This window comes from Zingiber officinale, chromosome 9B (assembly GCF_018446385.1).
Source record: "Zingiber officinale cultivar Zhangliang chromosome 9B, Zo_v1.1, whole genome shotgun sequence".
Taxonomy (NCBI): domain Eukaryota; kingdom Viridiplantae; phylum Streptophyta; class Magnoliopsida; order Zingiberales; family Zingiberaceae; genus Zingiber; species Zingiber officinale.
Genome location: NC_056003.1, coordinates 92,554,391 through 92,579,359, shown reverse-complemented (window position 1 = coordinate 92,579,359; position 24,969 = coordinate 92,554,391). Strand labels below are relative to the sequence as shown.

Sequence of the window (24,969 nt, the reverse complement as noted above, 5' to 3'; positions counted from 1 at the left end):
ATCATTGACACTGATGCTAAGGGACGGTATGCCTTTCTATTCCTTATCTTCTCCGTATTTATTTCTTTTTTTTTTTTGAGCTATTATGTGATAGTTCTTGCAATATTTTCTCCCTAGTTTAGGGTTGTGCTTTGAATATAAGGAACCTTTGATTTTAAATTATTGCTGAAAAGACAACACTATCTTTAAGACTTGCATTTGCAAGAGCACTATCAATCTCTTCTCTTTAGTTCTAGGCCAGTGCTACGGGAGGTTGAGATCCAATGATTTATATATAGATTGATGAAAACCATGTCTACAAATATGTTAAAATAGGTAATGGTTGTATATCTTGTAGTTCCTTCACGACTATCTATCTGTTAGCAATGTTTCTGTGTGGATGGACTAGTCAGTCACCACTCTTAGATATTTCTTTGGGTTAAACATTAGACACAATTGTTTTATCTAAGTGGTGACTGACTAGTCCATCCATACAGAAACATTGCTAACAGATAGATAGTCATGAAGGAACTACAAGATATACAACCATTACCTATTTCAACATATTTGTAGACATGGTTTTCATCAATCTATATATAAATCATTGGATCTCAACCTCCAATAGCACTGGCCTAGAACTAAAGAGAAGAGATTGATAGTGCTCTTGCAAATGCAAGTCTTAAAGATAGTGTTGTCTTTTCAGCAATAATTTAAAATCAAAGGTTCCTTATATTCAAAGCACAACCCTAAACTAGGGAGAAAATATTGCAAGAACTATCACATAATAGCTCAAAAAATAAATAAAAGTAATAAATACGGAGAAGATAAGGAATAGAAAAGCATACTGTCCCTTAGCATCAGTGTCAATGATGATATGATTCTTATAGAGTTGCTCCTGTATCAAAATCACCTGGAACCCACAGTATTATTAATGATTAGCTCGTGCAGTCATAATTCAAAAAAGGAAAAAAGAAACAAAAAAATGAATGCAGAAAAAACAATAATGATAGCAAGTGACATCTCCCCATCCCATCTAGGAGTATCAACAGGGAATAGTGTCAAATCTATGAGGTGTGGAACACCTCATTATCAAGACCATAAAATATAGCATTTTCAGCAATAATTGGCATAGAATTTCTCCAACCAATTTATAAAGCAAATGGAAAGGCATAGAAGATAGAAAGGTAAAAGATAGGCAAGCTTTAAAAAAACTAAAGTATGATACAGGAAATAAAACATAGAGGTAAGAGATGTAGTCTATCATTCTAAGTTGCAAAATTCAAATTGTAATGTTAGCAGCCATTGTGAACACTATAATACCAAACATCAAAAACATAATTGACAAACATACAATACTTTCACCCTCATGATAATTTGTATTCAATAGAAGAGACGACGCAAGATTAAGATAACCCTGAGGTAAATGCTTCTATTCCTCCATTTCAACTTATCTGCAATGGAGTTCTCAATGGAGGTGGGGAAATAATAACAATAGAATCTCGAAACAAATTAATCCAAATAAAATAAACAAAATACAACATTATTGTAATACAAATGAAAGTCCACTTTATCCATTGTTATATTCATTCAACAATATCACTAAGCATACTATGATGAGGTTCTCCCTTCTCTGTTGACATTGTTGACTTAAATATCAACCCTGCGAGATTCTTGAATGAGATATATTGATTTTAGCACTGCACTAGCATTCCATTGCCGGATGTAATTTTCTTTATTGATTGAATATATTTTACAATTACAAAAATTGGCTAAGAAAGTCAATATCAAAGACGAGGAAATAAAACTAATTACATATTGGGTTGTGCAATAACAAGCATTAACGTGCTTCAATCGGGAAAGAAATCTCAAAAGAAGGAATGAAATTTAAATTACTTTAATGTGACACACAATTATCAATTGAGTGAAAAAGGCTTATTAAATACTAAGACTCAAAGCAAAACCATTGAGGTCCCCACCAACTTGCCTAATTGGTGCTTCCAAACTTGAAGACAGTCAAAATTAAAAAGTCCCATAGAAATAGTTGATCGAAGACTGAATAGAAAAACTAAATTACCTTCTCAGTTCCTTTAACAATGAAGTAACCACCAGGATCAAGAGGACACTCCCCTGTAAAAAAAAAAAGAAGGCATTTCGATCAAAATATATACAAACTTATTCAAATTTCAGATTATAGAAATACAACACAAACCAAGCTTTGATAATTCAACATCATCCTTCCCACTCAAAACACAACGACTACTTCGTAGCATAATTGGCATCCTTCCAATGACCAAACTGGCTAGCGTCTAACAAAAAAGGAGAAAAATCTTTTAAAAAAAATACAGAACTATCATTTACACTCCAAGGAAGTAAATATCAGCAAATTTTAATACCTTAACTTCAGGATTCTTAGTTGCTTGATTTGCTGTTGTGTATTAAACATCAACCATTATGGGTGCAGCATATCTGCAAAACATATCATGAGCATAACACTGAACAATAAAAGAGGCAGGATCCTGGTCCGCTTATGATCCCTTTGATTAAGTAGCATAATTTTCTATTTGAAAAACTATCTCTCAATACCACACTTACATATCCTGTGATTTAATAATTATTATTTCAATCAATTTGATCATTAAAAGAGAGAGAAGACCCTAAAGTTAGACTTTCTATAACAATCCTGCTTTGAGGGAGGCTGTAAGTTTAAAGTAATGGAGCACCCCTTGTTCATCTATTTTGTTATAAAACCATAAGTTCCTTTCTCCTCCTTGCCTCCCCTTCTCTTCCCTCCTAAAAGCCCACATCGGTAACAAAAGGAACCAACATGCACTAACAACAAAGATTCACCCATCTCCTTTCTGACGAGGGATCTTCTCCTTGTCGTGAAACTCATCTACCTCCAGAAAGGAAGCTTAAGGCCCCTTCGATCATGTTATGGAGGAGTTGTTTGCTGCCTTGTGGAATGAAAAGATCTCTGATTGCTATGAAGCCACTTATCACGAGAACATAATCAAAGAGTTATTATCATTGTTGCACTTATCTAACAACCTTGGATGCATAATAAACCCAACTTTATCCATCACATTTGATGCGTACTAATTGCCCTTAGAAACTATTTTTGAGGAAGAATACTACATACGTTTGATCTGAGAGTCGGCATTCATGTGGAGTAAGCATCCTCGTGGCATGGTCCACGTTGACAATTGGCCTCCCAACTTTAATATTAGTGTATCTAATCAAAACACACATAGAAAAAGAAATTATATTGCATATTCAGGTTCAACAAAAGAGAAAAAAGATTTTAGGAGTTAGGTCTAGTCTTGCCTCAGATAAAGTTGGGGTCGTGACGGCAGACGAGGAAATTATTGGCTTGGAGTATCTTTTTGATACCATGGTCGATGAAGTAATTATATGAATCCACATGGTGCTTCACCAGCCCTCTCACCTGTAAGTCGACTCATCCACTATAAAACTTAATCCACAAAATTACCAACAAAAGAAAATACAAGCCTATCTAGCAGGCTGCTATTGACAAAAAAAAAAAAAAACTTTACAATTACCTTTCTCTTTGTTGTTGATATATTTACTATTGTATAAATTTCTATCTTTCTGTTTAAGAGGTACTTTTACAATTATCATAATCACTTTGATCAGGGTGGCAACATCTGTTACCAGTAGCACACATGAAACAGAAAGCAAAACAATATTCTTTATGGACAAGAGGAAGATTTATCTGCAACTCAATCAATTTAATAAGCCGGTAGTAAATCATAAGGCTTTATTCTAATGTATTCATCATCTATTGCTTTATAATTTTATTGTGCTTTTTGATAGATTCCTATCATGGTGATCTTAAAGGCTATGGGAATGGAGAGTGACCAAGAGATTGTGCAAATGGTAGGAAGAGATCCACGATACGGAGATCTTCTCTTTCCGTCAATTCAGGTAGTATATGGCTTCAACAAAAATATGGTTTGAGCATGTCACATGCATGCAAGTGCAATTGGTCTACATAGTGTCTATATTTTGGTCAGAGGAATGAGAATATATGTTTTATTTTGGTTGAAGGTTGAAGGTTGAAGGAACGAGGACATACTTTCATACAGCATAAATTATGAATGAAGACATATTTTATATTTATATTTGGCACACTCCTAATTGCCTTCTTGAAAGAGTTTTTCTGCCATGATTGCTTCCATTCTTAAAACTAATCGAATGCTTATTTTTCAGATGTAAAACCTTCATATATCCATATGCCCTTCCCTTTTGCACTGCTGCTTTTTGATCCTTGATTTTGAGTTTTGATTTTGGATGCATGTGCACAATAATATAGAAAATCATACATGATTTGTGCAGCTGTTATATTTTGTTTAAAAACATAAAATGTAAATGCAAATTCAGAAAATAATATTGCGGCAATATATATTTTATAATTTTATGTTTTTACTATGATCTCTCTAATTTTTTGTCTATTGACCTATTCTACTGTTTATGTTGTTCCTCCATTTCTAAGTATAGTATCTTCAGACCTGCTCGTCCACTAATTTCTCATAATCATTTTTTGTGTGGCATAGGAATGTGCATCTGAGAGAATTTATACTCAGCAACAGGCATTAAATTTCCTAGATGGAAAGGTGATTGTCCAAATATTTTGACTATGAGTATTTGAAAACTAGTGCCAAGCCTTGCCTTTTTTTATTCATGTATTCTTGTAAGACAAAACTCTTTTATTTGACTTTTTCAGATTGGAAGATTTAATCCTACAAATCATGGCAACAAAAAGGTTAATATTGAACAAACTTGTACTTTGCCTTTAATTTATGCATTAGTACTTTCTAAGTTTTATGTAATTTTAGCTTCAATTTCTTATTGATTGCATGTAAAAATTGTATCAATTTTATGACGACTGTCAGCCTTTTTGGTGTTATTTATAAACCCTTCATACGTCATAGAGAATTTGTTCAATTCACACTAATTTCAGATTATTGAATATGATAATTTGCAAGGATACCCCATCACCTCAATCACTAGGATGAGTTTGCTATCCATATTTTTCACTTAATGCATATGGCTTGGTTCTTGCGATTGGAAGCGCAATAATTTTGTTCTTTCCTTTTATTATTGTTGTGTTGAACAAGTAGAATGCTAGCTTTTTAAAAAAAATTTGACAAATTCACATACTTGCAGACTAGTCTAGCAATGGTTATTCTTCGTGATGTGTTTCTTGCACATGTTCCGGTAATTGATTCTTCTCCTGCCTTAAAGGTGGCAACTTATTCATGAAAAATGAATCTTCATAACTTTGTTTACTTTTCAGCTCTACGAGGGTAATTTCCGTCCTAGATGGATATATGCAGTAGTTATGTTAAGATGTATGCTAGATGCAATTTTGAATACCGATACATTTGATGATAAGGTATAACTATGCATTTTATATAGATTTTTTCCGGTGTTATTATGTTGGATGGCTTGATTTCTAAAGTTGCTCTTAGAAATTTGAAAAAAAAAAATAGTATTTGATTACTCTTTAGAGTGACTAGTATCATGTTTATAATTTTTCTCTCTTCAATGATAAAACTATGTAAACTATTCGTGATGTGAAAATGTTGAAGTACTGGCTATTGGTACCCAATGTAGGTTCTGGGATGGGAGAAGAGAGGTTGTATATTTACTTTTTTATAGTTAGATGGTGTATGTTTTTAATCTTTTATTGGTAATAATGTAAAACTTTCTAAAAGTATATAAGAATGTTGGAAAAAGTTCGGAATGCTTACTTTGAAGATATCCTTACTATGTGTGGATGTCGAATTAGATTAGATATTTTGCAAAGAGAAATTTCTGTTTCAGTTTAAAAATGTTGGTGTAAGATCATTATGTTACTCACAGAAGAATTTGATGTTTTTTCATGATTTATTTGCATGTTGAGTAACCAATATTGTAGAAAGAAAGTGGCTATTTATTCAAATCTTACAATTACTTGTTTTCCTTTCAGATGTGCAAGCATTCATTTTAGTATAGATTTTTTAAAATTATTTTTGAGATTCATAAATCTTGTTGTTTATTTGCTTTCTATATCAGGATTATTTGGGCAACAAACGGCTGGAACTATCAGGACAGATGATTTCTTGGCTCTTCGAGGTAAGTTGTTGATGCTAGACAAGCTCATTCTGATCATTGTTAATAAATCTAATGGGCTTCTAATATTTCTCTAATCATTTTCCAGGATCTGTTTAAATCAATGAACACTCGTGTATTAGAGATTGTGAACAGGGCATATGAAAAGGCTAGCTGCTCCACTCATGTGGACTTTATCCCTGTAAGTTTTTCATACACACACACACATTTAAGCTCGAGTTTATTACGGACATGTCAATTTTGAAGTAATCTTAATTGTTCTTTTGCCTGCTCATGCATCTATGCATGTTTACATTGAGAAATGAAGGATTGTAGGAAATGGAGCATAGGAGGGATTAAAAGTGAAGAATATGAAAATAAATTTCCCTCTTGGTGTTTACTTGGAAGGATGAAAAAAGGGTAAACATGGAGTCTTGATTTCCACACTTTGCATGGAAAGGGAGAAAATAGTGTTTGAAATCACCTATACATTTTTTAGAAATCAATGAATTTCAAGGTGTAATCGATCCCTTTTCGCTTGCTGATGGTTGTCATTTATGAATGAATGGTGGCTAATGTTAGGACCAAAAGTAGCTAGAGGGGGGGGGGGGGGGAATAGCTCGTCGCGTGCTCGTTGCTCGGTGTTGCTTGTTTCTTCAAGAATGCGCAGCGGAAAATACATAAACAAACACAAACACGCTAACACTAGGAGTTTACTTGGTATCCACCTCCAACGGAGATGACTAATCCAAGGATCCACACCACGCACGCACCCTCCACTATGAAAACACTCCTTTTCGGTAACTACCGAGGATGGAGAAGCCCTACAAGACTCTCAGTACAAGAAGAAGAAAGGGTAGTAAAGAATAAGCAAAAGCTTACAAGAAATGCAGTAAAAACCCTAGCTTCTTCTTCTTCTCGTTGCAACTCGCCTCTTGACTTGGATGAACCTCCAAGAACCTTCAAGAACTGGCGGTGAGGAGCTTAGAGAGTGCTGGGGAGGAGCTGTGTTGAATCTGGAATGAATCGGTGAAGTGCTACTGAAGGAATCGCACGCCAACAGCTATAAACGACGCCAACGGTCGAATCCCAATCGATTGGATTGCTCCCAATCGATCGGGGAGGCTTTGGATCGATCCACGGATCGATCCAGAGCGCCTCTGTGCTCTGGAAAAATGCCTGGATCGATCCAGCGCTTATCGCGCGAAGCAGCAGCGTCCCAATCGATCCACTGATCGATTGGGACCTCTGGATCGATCCACGGATCGATCCAGAGGGGTTCTGTTCGCGAGGACTCACCGGATCGATCGGCGGATCGATTCAGATCTGCTGGATCGATCCACGGATCAATCCAAACCTGCTGGATCAATCCACGGATCAATCCAAACCTGCTGGATCAATCCATGGATCAATCCAAACCTTGATTTTTGCCCAAAACCAAACCCAAAGCCCCCTAAACCAACATCTAGTCAACCATGACTTGTTGGTACATAAGACCTAGCATCCGGTCACCCTTGACCAGCTAGGACTCTCTCACCAAGTGTCTGGTTAATCCCTTTGACCCACTTGGACTTTTCTCTTCTTGCCAAGTATCCGGTCACTCCCTAAGACCTACTTGGACTTTTCTTCCTCGTGCCAAGTATCCGGTCAATCCCTTTGACCTACTTGGACTCTCACCAGATGTCTGGTCAACCTTGACCCATCTGGATTTCTCTTGCCTGGCTTCACTCACCAGGACTTTCCCAATTGCCTAGATTCACTCACTAGGTCTTTCACCTGGCTTCACTCACCAGGATTTTTCTCCTGCCTAGCTTCACTCACTAGGACTTCCCAATTGCCTAGCTTCACTCACTAGGTCTTTCACACTCACCAGGATTTTCCTCCTGCCTAACATCCCAGTTAGGACTTCCCAGTCAAGTATCCGGTCATCCTTGACCTACTTGACTCTTCTTCAATCAATATCTTATTGTCAAACATCTAAACCCAAACCAAGACTCAGCTTGGTCAACCAGGTCAACCTTGACCTGAGGGATGTTGCACCAACAATCTCCCCCTTTTTGATGTTTGACAATACCACAATAACACTTACAATCTCACATGTAAGTTAGGCTAATCCCATAGCCTCATCCTTCATGCCACTAGGTAATGTAAGCATAAGTTAAGCTCTTCATTCTCCCCCTAAGAGGGCAACCTCCCTCTTAGATAATGAAAGCCTAACTTATTCCCTTTCACACGTCCTTTCATTCTCCCCCTATTGGCACACATCAACCTATGTCCCCTCTTTGGGCACACTTCAACAAATCCATTTGTTGAAAACTCTCCCCCTAAAGAGTTGCTCATCATTGGTTACAACTTCACTCGTTGAACCAACACGATAATGAAGGTCTCATACCCTTCATTTATCCTTAACTTCTTCCTCAATGTAGACAAATACCCAACCTTGAGCATTTTCTAACCTCTTGAGTTCCCACTTGAAATAATGAGGATATCCACTCCCCATTTCAAGTTCAAAAGCTCATCCATGAGCATTTTCTTTAAAGAAGGTTAACCACCTTCCAAGGTTCATGAAAAATAATTTTCATGCCTTTAAAGAGTCCCTCCCCCTAAAGACATGGTGGTAACTTCTGTCATTGCACCAACAATGACTTGGAATCCCTAAACCTTTAGGAAACCCAAATTTATAAGTTTTGAGGTTCAAATGTTCAAAATTTGAAACAAATCTCAACCTAAACTTCAATGAAGTCTTCCTTAACCATTCCATCCTTGTTTTCAACACGAAAACACCCTTTTTATGTATACAAATGTATTTTAAGGGTTTGGAATGGTTACATAGACTAACCATGGTTCAAAGATGCTGAAATCAGGCCTTCCCAGCCAAAATCAGCAACTTGGATCGATTGGAGTTGGGATCCAATCGATTAAACCAACTGAATCGATCCACTGATCGATTCAATCTTCTTGGATCGATCGGCTGATCGATCCAGTGAGCTTCTGCTCGCGAGAAATGCCTTCTCAATCGATCGGCTGATCGATTGAGGAACTCCAATCGATCCACTGATCGATTAAAGGCCTGAAATTGCTGAAATTCAATTTCAGCCAATTTCAGAAACCCCTAGAAAATTCTACAAAAATCCAAAAATCATGAAACTTCGTGTAGACATTATTTAGGGCATACTTAATCATGGAAAAATAGTTTTCTATGAAAATACTTCATATTTTCAAAGATTGACACAAACTTGAAAACTTACAAAAACTTTAGCGTTTTCTTCAAGTTTGTGTCTAACTATTCGATGGTGATTACTATCAAAAGATAGTCTTCACCAAGGTTTTCCAAAAACATTTTAAAAACATTTTCAAAACCAATATCCCATCATGTTCCTTGGGCATAATGCACATGACTTGTACATTAGCTTTCCCAATGATGGGAAAACACATAACTATGTGTTTTGATGAACTTAAAACTCAAAAGAATGCACTAAATCAACATCTTGAGTTTTGTTCATCATCCTAACATCTCACTTGTATCTAATGTGCACTGAAACACATACAAGTCATCTTATAGGTCTTTGTGAGATGTAAGATTTTTATTTTTGCCCTATTCTAGGGATCATGCATATCTATCTAGGCATTTTGAGAGGTAGACATCCACAAAGGATGTTACTTGTTGATTTACTTGTTAAACAAATGTCACTTGTTTATTCCACTTGTTGTAAACAAATGCCACTTGTTTAACTAATGCCATATGTCCTTAATTTTTAAGGAAATAAACATAATGCATGATAATGTTATGGCATACATCAAAATAAAATAGCTTTCAAAAGAAAGATTCCTATAACTACATGATGTATGTATGGCATGACATGGTATTTTTGTATTTTTCATGATAAGTCATGAATGCAAAATACAAATAAGATAAAATATGATGTCATGACATATTATGAGCAAACAATCATGGCAAGGTTTAGCATAAATAAAATATACCTAGATTACCTACCTAAGTATCGTTAATCTTAGCTAATCCTAAAACTTAAACCCTAGATTGCCCAAAGTGCTTCAAGAGAGTGCCAAAACCTAAATGGGCATTTCTAATTCTCTTGATTAATTTATGCCAATTGAAATTAAGCTTATCCTCAAATGTTGGCATATTCCATTTTTCCTCAAGAGTAATCACATAAATCAAGGCCCGGAGTGCCTTAAAATTTTCTAAGAGAATACCAAAATCCCAACTTGGTATTTCTCTAGGTTTTCCCAATTTATGCCTTTTTAAGATAAAATCAATTTTCCACCATTAGGCACATTTTACTCTTTCAAGGAGTAAATAATAATTCCATTTCATTTTCAAAGGTTAACAAAAACCTTGAAAATGCTCCTTGAGTGTCAATTTCCTCAAAGTTGGGTTAACTACCCTTCTTCTCAGAGTTGACACTCTCTAACCCATCTATGGGGTAGAGAAGATGCTCCTAGGAACCCAACACCTATTGGTGCTCCTTGGATGCTCTAGGTACTCACTAGGGATAACTTCCCTAGATACCTTCCTAGTGACCTTGTTGAGCTTCTTAGAAGCCTTGGTCACATTTTCTAGGTCAACTCTAGGGATAGCCTCTCTTGTGACCTTGTTAGTGACTTTCTTAGACTTCTTAGAAGTCTTAGTCACTTTGGTTGCAAAGATACTTCTAGGGATATCTTCCCTTGTATCTTGGACTTGACCTCTAGACTTAGGGTTTGTTCCATAGCTATATGGAACCCTATGATAACTAGGCACATCCTTTTTAGCTTTGGGTTTGTATCCCAAACCTCTATGACCATTGGATGACCTTTGTGCTCCTAGACCTAGGCTATGCTCATTTTGGCCTAATAGGATATTTTCCATCCTTCTTAGGGTCTTTTCCATTTTATCAAGTCTTGACCTCAAGACTTGATTTTCCATCACTAAGTCCTTAGTTTTTGGTTTTCCATTAAGTCCATGAGCATTTTTGTTTCTAGGCTTGTAGCTACAATCCTTAGAGTTCTTGCCTAGACTTTTACCTACATTCCTAGCCTTAGGTGTAGTAGTTTTGGCATGTAGGGCCACATGCTTTTCCTTAAAGCCCTCATGCTTCCTATTCTTATGGTAAATCGCATTAAAATGATAAAAATTAGAACTATCATGCTTTTTACCATAATGTAAAGGAGTAGGCTCAATAAATGTTACCTTCTTCTTTACCTTGGAGGCTCCCCCTTGACTAATGCCTCCTTGAGCCTTGACCATCTTCTTCCCCTTGAGGCATTGACTCCGGTAATGCCCCTTTTGATTGCAAGAGAAGCATATGATATGCTCCTTGCTCTTCTTTGTTCCGGGAATGGTCTCCTCGGGCTTCTCCTTGCCCTTTTGCGTCACTTGACCCTTCTTCTTGGCCAAGTTGGGACACTTGCTCTTGTAGTGCCCACTTTCCCTACACTCAAAACATATTATATGATTTTTATTTTTAATTGAAACATTTATACCTTCTTATGTAGGGATGGCACTTGCTCCTCCATTTGCTATTTCTTGAATTTCGGAGGTGGCACCATCTTCTTCTTCTTCACTTGACCCGGATGTAGAAGCTTCTCCTTCTTCTTGATCCGGCGTCACCAAGGATTGCTCCCCCTCAATCCTAGAGGTGGAGGCTTCATCATCTTGAACATGAAACAAGGAGTATGCTCCCTCCTTGTTCCCTTCGTTGCATTCCCTTGAGGATGAAGCTTCTTGGATTTCCTCTTCTTCGGAGGTTGAGCATCTCTCAACCTCGGAGTCCTCCTCTTGGTCTTGCTCCAAAGAGTCACCCTCTCTGGATTCTTTATGATCTTGTACAGTGGAGGGGATCTCTTCATGAAGCTTGGCCAATTTGCTCCATAGCTCCTTTGCATCTTCAAACTCTCCAATTTTGCAAAGGATGGTGCTTGGCAATAAATTGACCAAAAGCTTGGTCACTTTGTCATTGGCCTCGCACCTTTGGACTTGCTCCGGGCTCCATTTGCTTTTCTTTAGAACTTTGCCCTTTGAATTTCTTGGAGCCTTGAAGCCTTCCATTAGAGCAAACCATTGCTCTATCTCCATCATAAGAAAATTTTCGATTCTTGATTTCCAAGAATCGAAACTCGTAGAAGTGTATGGTGGAGCCACCCTTGTGTCAAATCCAAGCCCATCTTGGAATTTCATCTTGAAGTTGAGCTTGATAAAGTCTTGAACTTGAAGAATTTGCTCCAACTTCTTCACCCTCTAGCTTTTCTTGATATGCTTGACCCTTCCGGCAATGATTCCGGTGAAGAGCGGCCTTGCTCTGATACCACTTGTTAGGACCAAAAGTAGCTAGAGGGGGGGGTGAATAGCTCGTCGCGTGCTCGTTGCTCGGTGTTGCTTGTTTCTTCAAGAATGCGCAGCGGAAAATACATAAACACACAAACACGCTAACACTAGGAGTTTACTTGGTATCCACCTCCAACGGAGATGACTAATCCAAGGATCCACACCATGCACGCACCCTCCACTATGAAAACACTCCTTTTCGGTAACTACCGAGGGCGGAGAAGCCCTACAAGACTCTCAGTACAAGAAGAAGAAAGGGTAGTAAAGAATAAGCAAAATCTTACAAGAAATGCAGTAAAAACCCTAGCTTCTTCTTCTTCTCGTTGCAACTCGCCTCTTGACTTGGATGAACCTCCAAGAACCTTCAAGAACTGGCGGTGAGGAGCTTAGAGAGTGCTGGGGAGGAGCTGTGTTGAATCTGGAATGAATCGGTGAAGTTCTGCTGAAGAAATCGCACGCCAACAGCTATAAACGACGCCAACGGTCGAATCCCAATCGATTGGATTGCTCCCATCGATCGGGAGGCTTTGGATCGATCCACGGATCGATCCGGCGCTTATCGAGGAAAAATGCGGATCGATCCACGGATCGATCCGGCGCTTATCGCGCGAAGCAGCGGCCCAATCGATCCATCGATCGATTGGGACCTCTTCGATCCAGAGAGGTTCTGTTCGCGAGGACTCACCGGATCGATCGGTGATCGATCCAGATCTTCGGATCGATCCACGGATCGATCCGATCTGGATCGATCCACGGATCAATCCAAACCTGCTGGATCAATCCACGGATCAATCCAAACCTTGGTTTTTGCCCAAAACCAAGTCCAAAGCCCCCTAAACCAACATCTAGTCAACCATGACTTGTTGGTACATAAGACCTAGCATCCGGTCACCCTTGACCAGCTAGGACTCTCTCACCAAGTGTCTGGTCAATCCCTTTGACCCACTTGGACTTTTCTCTTCTTGCCAAGTATCCGGTCACTCCCTAAGACCTACTTGGACTTTTCTTCCTCGTGCCAAGTATCCGGTCAATCCCTTTGACCTACTTGGACTCTCACCAGATGTCTGGTCAACCTTGACCCATCTGGATTTCTCTTGCCTGGCTTCACTCACCAGGACTTTCCCAATTGCCTAGATTCACTCACTAGGTCTTTCACCTGGCTTCACTCATCAGGATTTTTCTCCTGCCTAGCTTCACTCACTAGGACTTCCCAATTGCCTAGCTTCACTCACTAGGTCTTTCACCTGGCTTCATTCACCAGGATTTTCCTCCTGCCTAACATCCCAGTTAGGACTTCCCAGTCAAGTATCCGGTCATCCTTGACCTACTTGACTCTTCTTCAATCAATATCTTATTGTCAAACATCTAAACCCAAACCAAGACTCAGCTTGGTCAACCAGGTCAACCTTGACCTGAGGGATGTTGCACCAACAGCTAATATGCTCCCATAATTTACCAACTCAATTCCTTCCCATTTTTTTTTTAGGGTTTAGGGTTTAGGGTTTAAACCCTAAACCCTAAACCACTTAAAATCTTTCTCATCACCTATACATTGTTTAGAAATCAATGAATTTCAAGGTGTAATCGATCCCTTTTCGCTTGCTGTTGGTTGTCATTTATGAATGAATGGTGGCTAATATGCTCCCATAATTTACCAACTCAATTCCTTCCCATTTTTTTTTTACCTATTTTGGGCAGAATATATGTACTGTAGACTTGATTATCTATCTTTTTCTTTTTGTAGTAAATGGAAATCACTTTTTTTTACTCCCTGTTTTCTCCCAAGCAAATAGGGCCAAAAAGATTATGCTGGTTGCTTTTGTCCTATTTGATTTGTGGTGAATAGAAACTTTACCTTCGCTTTTCTTCCTCCTTTCTCATCTATTTATCACAAACACACCGGGCCTAAAAGCTTAGTCTGTGTCATGTTTCCATAATTTATTTGGGTAAACAAAAATCTGGGTTTGTGTTTCAGTTCTCCCACTTTCATGGCCTGTTTTTTTTATTCTTTACTTTTATCTTCTGAATTAGAATATCTAGTTGCAGTTTCATCTTATACTAGCTCCCTTAATTTAAATGAAGAATATCAAATTATGACATGACGATTATGTTGATCTTTTTAATTTAGAGTATTATCTTGTAAATAAAATCCATTTAGCTTTTCTGTATGTTCTGCATATTTATTTTGGAAGTGACTAAATGGGGTCAAGAAAGTTTAGTTACACACCTGTCATTTTTTATTTGTTTTATTTTCCTGGATAATTTGGTACTAAGCTTTGATTTTTATGTGTTGTGTTCTTGCCTTCTTGACGTTTTCTTCCTAATGCTTGTTCATTGCCCTTGAGTTATCTGGATTATTCACCTGCATTGTGCTTGTTTTATTTTATTTGTTACCTCCACTAGTATAACCAAGAAAGTATTGTAGATTCTCTTATTTAACTTAATTTTACAGTTTATTAGGCGAAATCATGACATCACATTAGGCTTCGAAAGATCCATTTCAACAGGTAATTGGGATTTAAAACGGTTTAAAATGCATCGAAAAGGAGTATCTCAGGTAATTATCTCTGACTTCTCTGTTTTACTTTTGCCATCGAGAAAATATAGTAGCTTAATGCTTAGCATTGTAGGTTGTTTCAAGATTATCATATATAGCAGTGTTAGGCCACATGACCCGAATATCTCCACAGTTTGAGAAGACAAGGAAAGCAAGTGGGCCAAGGGCATTGCACCCAAGTCAAGTAATTGTTTTTCTTGAATTTATCTACACTACTATTACTATATTAATTTGGTGTTTGTTCACTGGATGTTATCTGAAACAGTGGGGTATGCTTTGCCCATGCGACACTCCTGAAGGAGAAGGTTGTGGGTTGACAAAAAACTTAGCTTTGTTGGCACATATTACAACTGACGAGGAGAACGGTCGACTGATTTCTCTGGTTTGATTGCTTGAACTTTTTTTGATCATACACATCATAAGATCTACAACTTTAAGACATTATATTTCTTTTTAACTTGAGAGCAACATCAAATCTGTTTTTATTGCGTGAGCAAAATTATTTATGTGTTTATTGGTTAGTTTGTAAATGATGCATGAAGCATTTTGAATCAAACACATTGTATCTTGTCTGAAAGTAGGTTCAGTAATTTGGACATTCACAGACAATGTATGCATAATTGATATGTCCTTTATAAGTATAATTTTTCTTTTTCCCTAGTTGATTTTTGAAAGTTTATTCTCTCTGTTGATTTTTGCATCTTTGAGTGTCTCTCACTTCTCTATGGAGTTTTAAATTTCCCCAAGCAGTGTTACACTCTAGGTGTTGAAGATTTAGCACTTTTATCTGGCGAGGAGCTTCACTTACCAGGATCTTTCTTGGTTATGTTTAATGGGCTTATACTTGGAAAACATAGACAACCAAAGGTTCATCAACAATTATTAACTTTGTTTCATAGACTTTACAAGCACTTGGTCTCTGATTACATTTATGTGAAATCATTTTATCTTGAATTGACAGCTATTTGCTGATAACATGAGAAAGCTCCGTAGACGTGGTAGAATTGGGGAGTTTGTTAGCATTTTTGTGAATGAAGTGCAGGTAGAAATTGCTTTCTCGTGTATTTAATTCCTTAGGGATTATAGACATTCATCAGCTATACCATTTAAACTAATTTTATTGAAATTAAGTCATACATGTTTGATGAGCTATGTTAGGGTTATTCAGTAAAACCAACTATTCCTTTACATTTGAATCAATCAATTACTTTATAGCTGACACTACATCATACTTATGTCATACCAAAAAAATTGCAATCACCTTTAAAATGTATATTCCTCTTCCTCAAGTTCTTGTAAAGCATATGTAAACCATTCTTACCTTTTCACCTTTTTATAGTTTAAATTATTATAATTTTTTTTATTATACACAAAATTTTATAGCCATATTTTTACCAGCTGTACATAGCAATATTCTATTTAGGACTTGCATATTTTTTTATCACGAGTGAAATTCATAGTATGCCCTTTTCTGTATCTGCATATTCTGCCTCATCTTCTTCTGAACAGTGTATTTTCTGTTCCAGAAGTTTTTGAATGTACTGAACTTTAATTATTCAATATTGGCAGAAGTGAAATTTGGTCCTTTTTAAAATGTATTTCTGTCACTGATGAAGATGAATATGTCAAAAATACTATTACTATTCTTGTCATGGAATGTGGACATAATATGAGTTGATTAAAACTACTTGAAAACTAAAGCTACAAGTTGCTTCTGTTAGGAGGAAGATCGTATCAATTCCACTGTACAAAAATTTTGTATAAGTGTTGAACCTTTCCTAAACAACCTATTGTGTTCTTTAGAAATTAAATTAGGAATCGCAAACGGAACTTAACATTATTGATTCCAAATTTAACTTATCTGTTCTTAATGGTTTAGACTTGGATCACAAGCGGAACTTAACATTATTGGTCCAAGTCCGACCTATGTTACAAAGTTGATTAAATATTTATTTCTAAAATCGGCTCCCAGGTCAAACATGGCGAGACACTTGGCCTTTTTGGATATGGGATCATCCACCACTACCTCGACAAAGCCTTTAATAGAAATTCAATATTTAATTTCCTAAAATAACATTAGGTTTAACCAAAAAGAACAATCGAATCACAAATTCGAAAAACAAAAAAACACGAACTCGAATCACAAATTCGAAACTCTAGAATCATATGCCTCTTGTGTTTGGAATTCATACAAAGAAAAAATAAACTAGTATGATGTGGAAAACTATTACTAGTTATACCTTTCTTTGCAAGTAAACAACCTCTTGATCTTCTACTGTATTCCTCTTCTAATCTCGGACATTGTGTGGGCAACGATCTTCCGAGATGAGAATCACCCAAGCTCCTTCTTCTCCAAGCTAGTTTCGGCCACCACCAAGTCTCCAAGAGATGTAGAGGTCCGGCCACCACCACCAAGCTCCAAGGGATGTTAGAAACAAAGTCTCCTTTCTCTCCTTCTTCTCCTAGCTAGAACCGGCCACGAAGAACTCCTCTTGTGTTGATGCCGCCGGCCACAAAGGAGGAAGAGAAAAGGAGAAGAGCAAGAAGCAAAGGGTCAGCCACCACCAAGGACGAGAGGGAGAAAAATAGAATAGAGTTGTTAGCCATGAAGGCACCCCTACGCTCTCTTTTATAATCCTTGGTCTTGGCAAATAAGGAAAAATTAAATAAAATCTTCCTTATTTTCTTTGCCATGAAAAGGAAAATTTAATTAATTAAAAATCAATTTCCTTTTCTTTATCAACATGGCCGGCCACCTACAAGCTCCAAACAAGGAAAGTTTTAATAACACAAGAATTAAAACTTCCTAATTTATTTCCGGAAATTTATAAAAAAATTCTCTAATAATTTTTCCCTTCATGGTTGGTTATAAAAGGAATTTTATAAATTAAAATCTCTCTATTAAAACATGTGGATGATTTCCAAAAAGGAAAGTTATCTTAAAATTAAAATCTCCTTACAATTTACAAATAAGGAAAGATATCAAATCTTTTCTTAATCTTTTGTAGAAACTTATAAAAGAAAATATTCAATTTTAAACTCTCTTTTTAAATCATGAACATGATTTAAAAAAAGGAAAGTTTTCTTAAAATTAAAATCTTCCTTTCAATCTACAAATAATGATATCTTTCCTTAATCTTTTGTAGAAAGCTATAAAAGGAAAAAATTTATAATTTTTAAAACTCTCTTTTAAATCATGAACATGGTTACAAAAAGGAAAGTTTTCTCAAAATTAAAATCTTCCTTTTAATCTACAAATAAGGAAAGATATCAAATCTTTTCTTAATCTTATGTAGAATGTTATAAAAGGAAAGATATAAATTTTAAACTCTCTTTTAAAACCATGGAATCTACATAAGAAAACTTTTAAAAAATAAAATCCTTTTAATATGATGTGGCCGATCACACCAAGCTTGAGTTCAAGCTAGGGCCGACCACACCATCTTACTCATCTTAATTGCTTTGGCCGGCCCAAGCTTGGGTTCCAAGCTTGTTTGGCCGGCCCCATTAGGATGGGTATAAGGTGGGTAAAGGTGGGTATAATACTTTATAAATAAGAGGCTACGATAGGGACCGAGAGGAGAAATTGGTTTTGGTCTCCCGATGAAATTAAGCTTCCCGTGTTCGCCCTGAACATACAACTTAATTTCATCAATAATAATGCATACCACTAAAGAATTATTATTGAACTACCGCACCAATCCCAAATTACATTTTGGGCTCCTTCTTATTATGAGTGTGTTAGTCTCCCTGTGTTTAAGATGTCAAATGTCCACTAACTAAATGAGTTACTGACAACTCTCTTTAATTAATATCTTAGTCCAAGAATAATACCACTCAATCTTATCGTCAGTCGGACTAAGTCCACCTGCAGAGTTTAACATGACAATCTTTATGAGCTCCTCTTGGGGACATTATCAACCTAGATTAACTAGGACACAATTTCCTTCTATAATCAACAACACACACTATAAGTAATATCATTTCCCAACTTATCGGACCTTTTGATTTATCGAACTAAATCGCACCCTTTGATAAATCAAAGAAATAAATATTAAATATATGTGCTTGTTATTATATTAGGATTAAGAGCACACACTTCCATAATAACTAAGGTCTTGTTCTTTTATTCAATCAGTATAAAAAGAACTTACCTTAAATGGTCCTGCTCAATATACTCAGAGTGTACTAATGTAATTTATTAGTCAAGATAAACTAATACCTAATTACACTATGACTATTCCAATGGTTTATTCCTTTCCATCTTAGTCAGCTACTGTTTATAATTTATAAGGAACTGATAACATGATCTTCTGTGTGTGACACCACACACCATGTTATCTACAATACAAATTAATTGAACAACTACACTTAGCATATAAATGTAGATATTGACCAATGTGATTCTTATTTCTAAATAAATATTTATACAAAAAGCTAGGCTTTTAGTATACACTCTAACAGCTTCTTGTGGATACATTGATCCCTTAGATTGTTCAAACTAGGTAGTTCTTATTCTGCCTTAGATCTCAAATTTAGATGGTAATACTGGACATCATAAAAAATCTTAATCATTGGCACTCAGTTAGATTATTAAATTATGGATTGTATTAAAGGCAAGGTGCTCAGACCTAATATGGATAAACATGGTGGCCCATGGTATGCTTATATTTTGGGCACGTCCCTTTCAAATACCAAGTCATTTTGGCCTCACTTTACTTTCAATTTGTCCACTTACTGGAGTAGGTCTTTTGATTGAATCATGATAATTAGGTACATAGTTTTGAGTCATTATGTATGTGTAGAGTCATGTTAAGTTCATGTGTGCTTGACGCCCATAATCAGGCGATGACATGGAGAAATGTCGTGGTTCTTTTTATGATAGCATTATAGAAATGGTCCCCACCCAAAGGCTCCATCTAACATTTTGCAGCAGGTACACATATTTAGTTTAATATAAAAAATTGTGGACGTAGAGATAATTGGTACTCTGGAGTTTATGCTTATGTTGACTTGGGCTTGGAAGACCATCATTTACTTCTCATTGTGGAGTGCTCACTCCTAATTTTGATTCTTTTATCGTAAAAATGCACGCCCCCTTTCAGTTTATGTACCTATCAACATTAGTTTTGTGACCTATTGTGGAGTAATATGTGCTACAAGTTGAGACCTCAAATGATTACAGTGGAAATGCTTTGTGTATCTTGCTCATTTTGTCTAAATATGACTCTTTCATATGATATTTAAATTACATTAAAGGATTACTTTTTGTATCATGCACATTTTATCTAAATAGGATACTCTTTGATATGGCATCTACTTACACTTTCAGTGAAAGAGAATCCTGTCTTGTGAAGATTTTGCCATAAATGTGACAGCTTTTTGGTTTGCCATTTTCTTTCTTGCACCTGAAAATGCTTTTGTTTGCCTCCCTTTTCTTTGAAGCATTGTGTTTATATTGCCTCGGATAGTGGCCGGGTTTGTCGTCCATTAGTTATTGCTGACAGAGGCATATCAAGAATCAAGGATTGTCACATGAAAGAATTACAGGTTTTATGTTTGTTTGGAGTTTTTCCTTATTTTGGGTTAATTATTGATTTTTTTATTCTCTTTAGTAGGCATATAAAATTGGGGTTTCTGAAACATTTGTCATTGTAGCTTGGAATTCGTACTTTTGATGATTTTCTACGTGATGGATTGGTTGAATATCTCGATGTCAATGAAGAGAACAATGCATTGGTTCGTTAATCTGCTATTACCATGTTCATTTTGTCATTTGAAATTGTCATATTCACTTTTTGGCATACTTATGTTAACAGATCGCATTGCATGAATGTGAAAATAACATGGATGATCCTGAAAAGAAAAAGGGTGATATAACCCACATAGAGATTGAGCCATTGGCAATTTTTGGTGTTTGTGCTGGTTTAATTCCTTATCCTCACCACAACCATTCTCTATATAGTACTTACCAGGTTGGTTGAGCTGCCTTGTACTGATTTCAGTTTAACACCACACTAATTTCTGAAATAATATTCTTGTTGTAGTGTGCAATGGGGAAACAAGCTATGGGTAATATTGCTTACAATCAGGTAAGTAAATTATCAATACAACTTTAGTAACATATTGATTTGTTGATTTATGTCGAAAATTTCATATTCTCTGGGCATAACACATGTGAGTTCTACATTGCCCAATTTTTTGGGGAAGTGAATTAATCTCTATCCGGATTCTTGGACATTTAACAATTAAGGAGTTAGGACTATATCATTTAAGGCAAATGAATTGATTTGTTGCGTCAAGCATTCTTATTGAGCTTTTCTATAAGCATAGTATTCCTATATACTATTAAAATGATTTGGTTGATTCCAATTAATTCAACTATGATTGTTGAGTTAGTTTCATTACCCAGATCACATAGTTTAAACTTCTGAATATTCATTTGTATCTAACTGATAGGATCAACGAAATCAAATGAGTTGGAATATTAAAAAAAAAAAAGATAAAGTAGATGTATTTCATGACAGTACAACAAGACAATTTATTAGTTTATTGATATATCGAATTAAAGTTTATTCTTAGTTTAATACTATACATGTGGTACTTATTAGGCTATTTATAAATAATAATTCATATATCTTAATATAGAATCATAAATAAAAAAAGATTAAAATCAATTATAACATTATATTATTCATAAAAAATTACTTTAAAAGACTATATATTCTAGCCAATCACGATACAAATTGGTTGAGTTGGATTGGGATTGATTGAGTCTACAATTTCTCAAACATAATCCTGAAATCTTTGGAACCATGATTTTCAAGGGAAAATTGAAAATTGGTTAGAATTGTTGGTGAATTAGACAATTAGCTAAAATCAGAAGAAAATGGAGGAAATTGGCTGAATTAGAGCACAATCATTTGACTTGGCCAATGCATATGATCCAACTCAGAATTCTTTATGTGCTAACAAAATAGGGAGAGCGATGAGGTGGTGGTGGGGTGGCGCTGCTTATGGTAGGAAAGGATGAGAAACTTAAATCTAGATATTACTTCGAGGAAGAGAGCTAAGGAGGATCAACAATTTGTGATGTCGTGCAAAGTACAACGATCAGGCCGGTGATGCAAAGTACAACGATCCTGCGAGGAGAAGAGTGTAATTCTCCGACATTCTTGAGGAGGAACATAGAGCAAGTCAGCAGGGGAGGAGAATGAAGCTTCAACTTTCTCTGACATCATGCAAGAGCAGTCAATGGTAGAAAGGCTGGTCGGCAAGGAGAAGAACATTGTTTTTTGTTGTTCTAATGGAGAAACAAAGAGCAAGTGACTAGATGAACATGAAGCTTTCCACACTTGAGAATGAAGGTTTCTTGCAGTGTGCAAAGGAAACCTATTGAGGAAGGGAAACTTCATTCCCCTTAGATGAGCATGAAGCTTCATTCCACTCCTTAACAAAGAGGACGACAAACAAGTGAATGGATGATTATTATAGGTAATTATAATAATAATCTATAATTATTGTAAATAGTTTAAGAATTAATTAATAATAGTAAACTATTAATCAATTAATCTAACTAATTTTATTCAATTATATAATTAAAATTAATTAAATTTAATAACGTAATTAATCTAATTATTTGAGATTATATTCAAAGTTAATTAGTTTATTTTAATTTAATGAAAAATTAATCACAGATTAAATTTGATGAAATTAAATCAAAATATAACTTAATTAACCTAGTTATTTGGAGTTTTCTGAGATAGTTATTAAGAGTTTTTCTTACAAGAATTTGGAATTTGACCTAGAACCCCAAAACATAAAACTTCAGGTTGAGCGGGTCTGTTTTTCTAGTTTGGTTCATAATATTTACTTTCTATTGATGTTTCGTTTTGCTTGAGTATTTCGATTAGTTCTTTTGGCAAGATGCTGACAACGAAATGTAGAGTTCTTTTGCTGGGTGAACTAACTGATGCCAATGCCACTGCATAGAGAAGTCCTAGGTTAATTGTGTTATTTGTTTATGGGTTGCTGCCTGCTATATTCGTGCATGTTAGGCACATATTCATGCTTGCTCCTGATTTTTATTTAAAACTTATGCACATACAGCTAAGTGTTAATCTCTTTTATAGTGTTAGATCTGTAAGGCATTTCAAAATCATTTACAGTTGCCTCGCTGTAAAAATGATGGTACTGGATTCCAGCATATTTATATTTTCCAAGATATTGATTCTTTGTCCTGTATTCTTGCAGCTTTATCGAGCGGATACTTTGCTTAATTTGTTGGTGTATCCCCAACGCCCATTGCTGACAACAACAACAATTGAACTGGTGTGTATTTTTGCTGTTATGTTGTGTATGCATTATGAGTTGTCTCTAACATGTTTTTCCAGGTCGGATATGATAAGCTAGGAGCTGGGCAGAATGCAATTGTTGCTGTTATGAGTTACAGTGGCTATGATATTGGGGGTGCTATTGTCATGAACAAGTCATCTCTTGATCGTGGTTTTGGCCGTTGTATAGTAATGAAAAAGTATCTTAACTGTTTTACTTAGCCCATTTTATCTTTTCTCTTATTTTCTGGGTAAATTGTAAAATCTTTGAGAATTCCTTTTTATATGGTTTTGTCATAAAATTAATCTTTTGTAGGTATTCGGTAATAAAAGAGATCTATGGTAAAGATACCATAGACAGAACAGTTAAGCCAAGGAAGGATAAACCAAGCATGCAGGTATTTTGGCTGAAAATTTTGCCTTTTTTGGTCTGTTTATTTGCAGTCTTTGTATTCTTGGACATTTTAAATCTTCTGGTAAGACTTGTAACATCTAATTCCTTTGGTTATTCTTTATTTTTACGTTGATTGATGTATGTAGTACAGATTATTTGAATTAAATGGTTTTTATTTTTATTAGTGTATCTTGCAATATGAATGAATATTAGCATGCACGTTTCATCTTTGAAAATATCTGATAGAAAATCACTGTTTTCATTTCCTAATTGTTATCTCAGATTACTAACCCAAATTTGTCAGTGTACGAAGTCAAGATTTAATAGCTATGTAGACAGGAGAAAAAAATGGGGAAAATAACTAGGAGATGACACATATCTTGTTTGGGAATGCACCAGTTCATCTTTCACTAGGTTAGGCGTCAACTCTATGGTATTGACCTAACTTTCTTAAGAAATATTTCCACTAAGTTGTACAGACTTGTATGCATTTCCTCTTTAACGAGTTAGTGTTTTCTTGTTGGACATATTTATTTGATCATTTGTTATCAATCTTAATCTATAAAGAAATCATAGTAAGAGTGTCTCTGCTTAGATTCGACTACAATTCAAAACCGTCAATTTGATAGTACAAAAAATCTTAACTTTTAAAACGATTATCGTTCACAATTCGTGATTGTTTAAGATTATTATTTTTATTTTATTTTATTAAAAATATTTAAAATTTTATAAATTTGAAAAAAAAAAAAAAGAGAACCATTTAAAAAAAATGATCTAATGATTTTTAAAAAATAACTGCTGGTCTGACTGCCTTAGGACAACTCTGGCTTCCTTAAGGGGATTAGGAAAGAGAGAACCTCCTGGTGTAATAGGTCCTTGAAGTTGTAAAAGTTAATGGAGTTAGGTTTTTGTTCAATCTGTTGCTGAGAAGAGAGAATTCTCATATGTATTAAAAGTCATATAACCAGTCTTTTCTCTGGCCTGGAGGAATCTAAACAACCATCTCTTTTTTCTCTCTCCTCCAATCCAGCCTCTCTCATGAGTCAAATTTTGGCAAGTAGGATCATGGGTTTGATGTTCATATTTTCAATTGAACTATGGGAGTTTGCTTATGCCTAAACCATGACAAGGATTGGCAAGCACATTTACCTGTCTTCTTCATCAGTAATGGTTGTGATTGCCTTTTTACTTCCAGCCAAGGTAAAAAAGGAAAGAAAATCATCTTGCAATATCATGTAAATTGTCTGCATCCACACTGTATAAGTGG

General features: G+C 35.7%; 1 protein-coding gene across 1 annotated transcript in view; it reads left to right on the top strand.

Annotated features, from left to right (window-relative positions):
• LOC122023159 (DNA-directed RNA polymerase III subunit 2-like) overlaps positions 1-24,969 on the top strand; it is a 51,476-nt gene that overhangs the window by 5,547 nt on the left and 20,960 nt on the right. The window contains exons 9-28 of the mRNA XM_042581246.1: positions 3,643-3,739; positions 3,814-3,924; positions 4,554-4,623; positions 4,743-4,762; positions 5,167-5,217; positions 5,297-5,395; positions 6,058-6,117; positions 6,203-6,295; positions 14,871-14,975; positions 15,049-15,159; positions 15,241-15,357; positions 15,726-15,842; positions 15,937-16,017; positions 20,421-20,525; positions 20,634-20,714; positions 20,795-20,950; positions 21,023-21,067; positions 23,229-23,306; positions 23,369-23,508; positions 23,625-23,706. Coding sequence (XP_042437180.1) covers positions 3,643-3,739; positions 3,814-3,924; positions 4,554-4,623; positions 4,743-4,762; positions 5,167-5,217; positions 5,297-5,395; positions 6,058-6,117; positions 6,203-6,295; positions 14,871-14,975; positions 15,049-15,159; positions 15,241-15,357; positions 15,726-15,842; positions 15,937-16,017; positions 20,421-20,525; positions 20,634-20,714; positions 20,795-20,950; positions 21,023-21,067; positions 23,229-23,306; positions 23,369-23,508; positions 23,625-23,706 — 1,819 coding nt within the window. The remainder of the gene's footprint in view (positions 1-3,642; positions 3,740-3,813; positions 3,925-4,553; positions 4,624-4,742; positions 4,763-5,166; positions 5,218-5,296; positions 5,396-6,057; positions 6,118-6,202; positions 6,296-14,870; positions 14,976-15,048; positions 15,160-15,240; positions 15,358-15,725; positions 15,843-15,936; positions 16,018-20,420; positions 20,526-20,633; positions 20,715-20,794; positions 20,951-21,022; positions 21,068-23,228; positions 23,307-23,368; positions 23,509-23,624; positions 23,707-24,969) is intronic.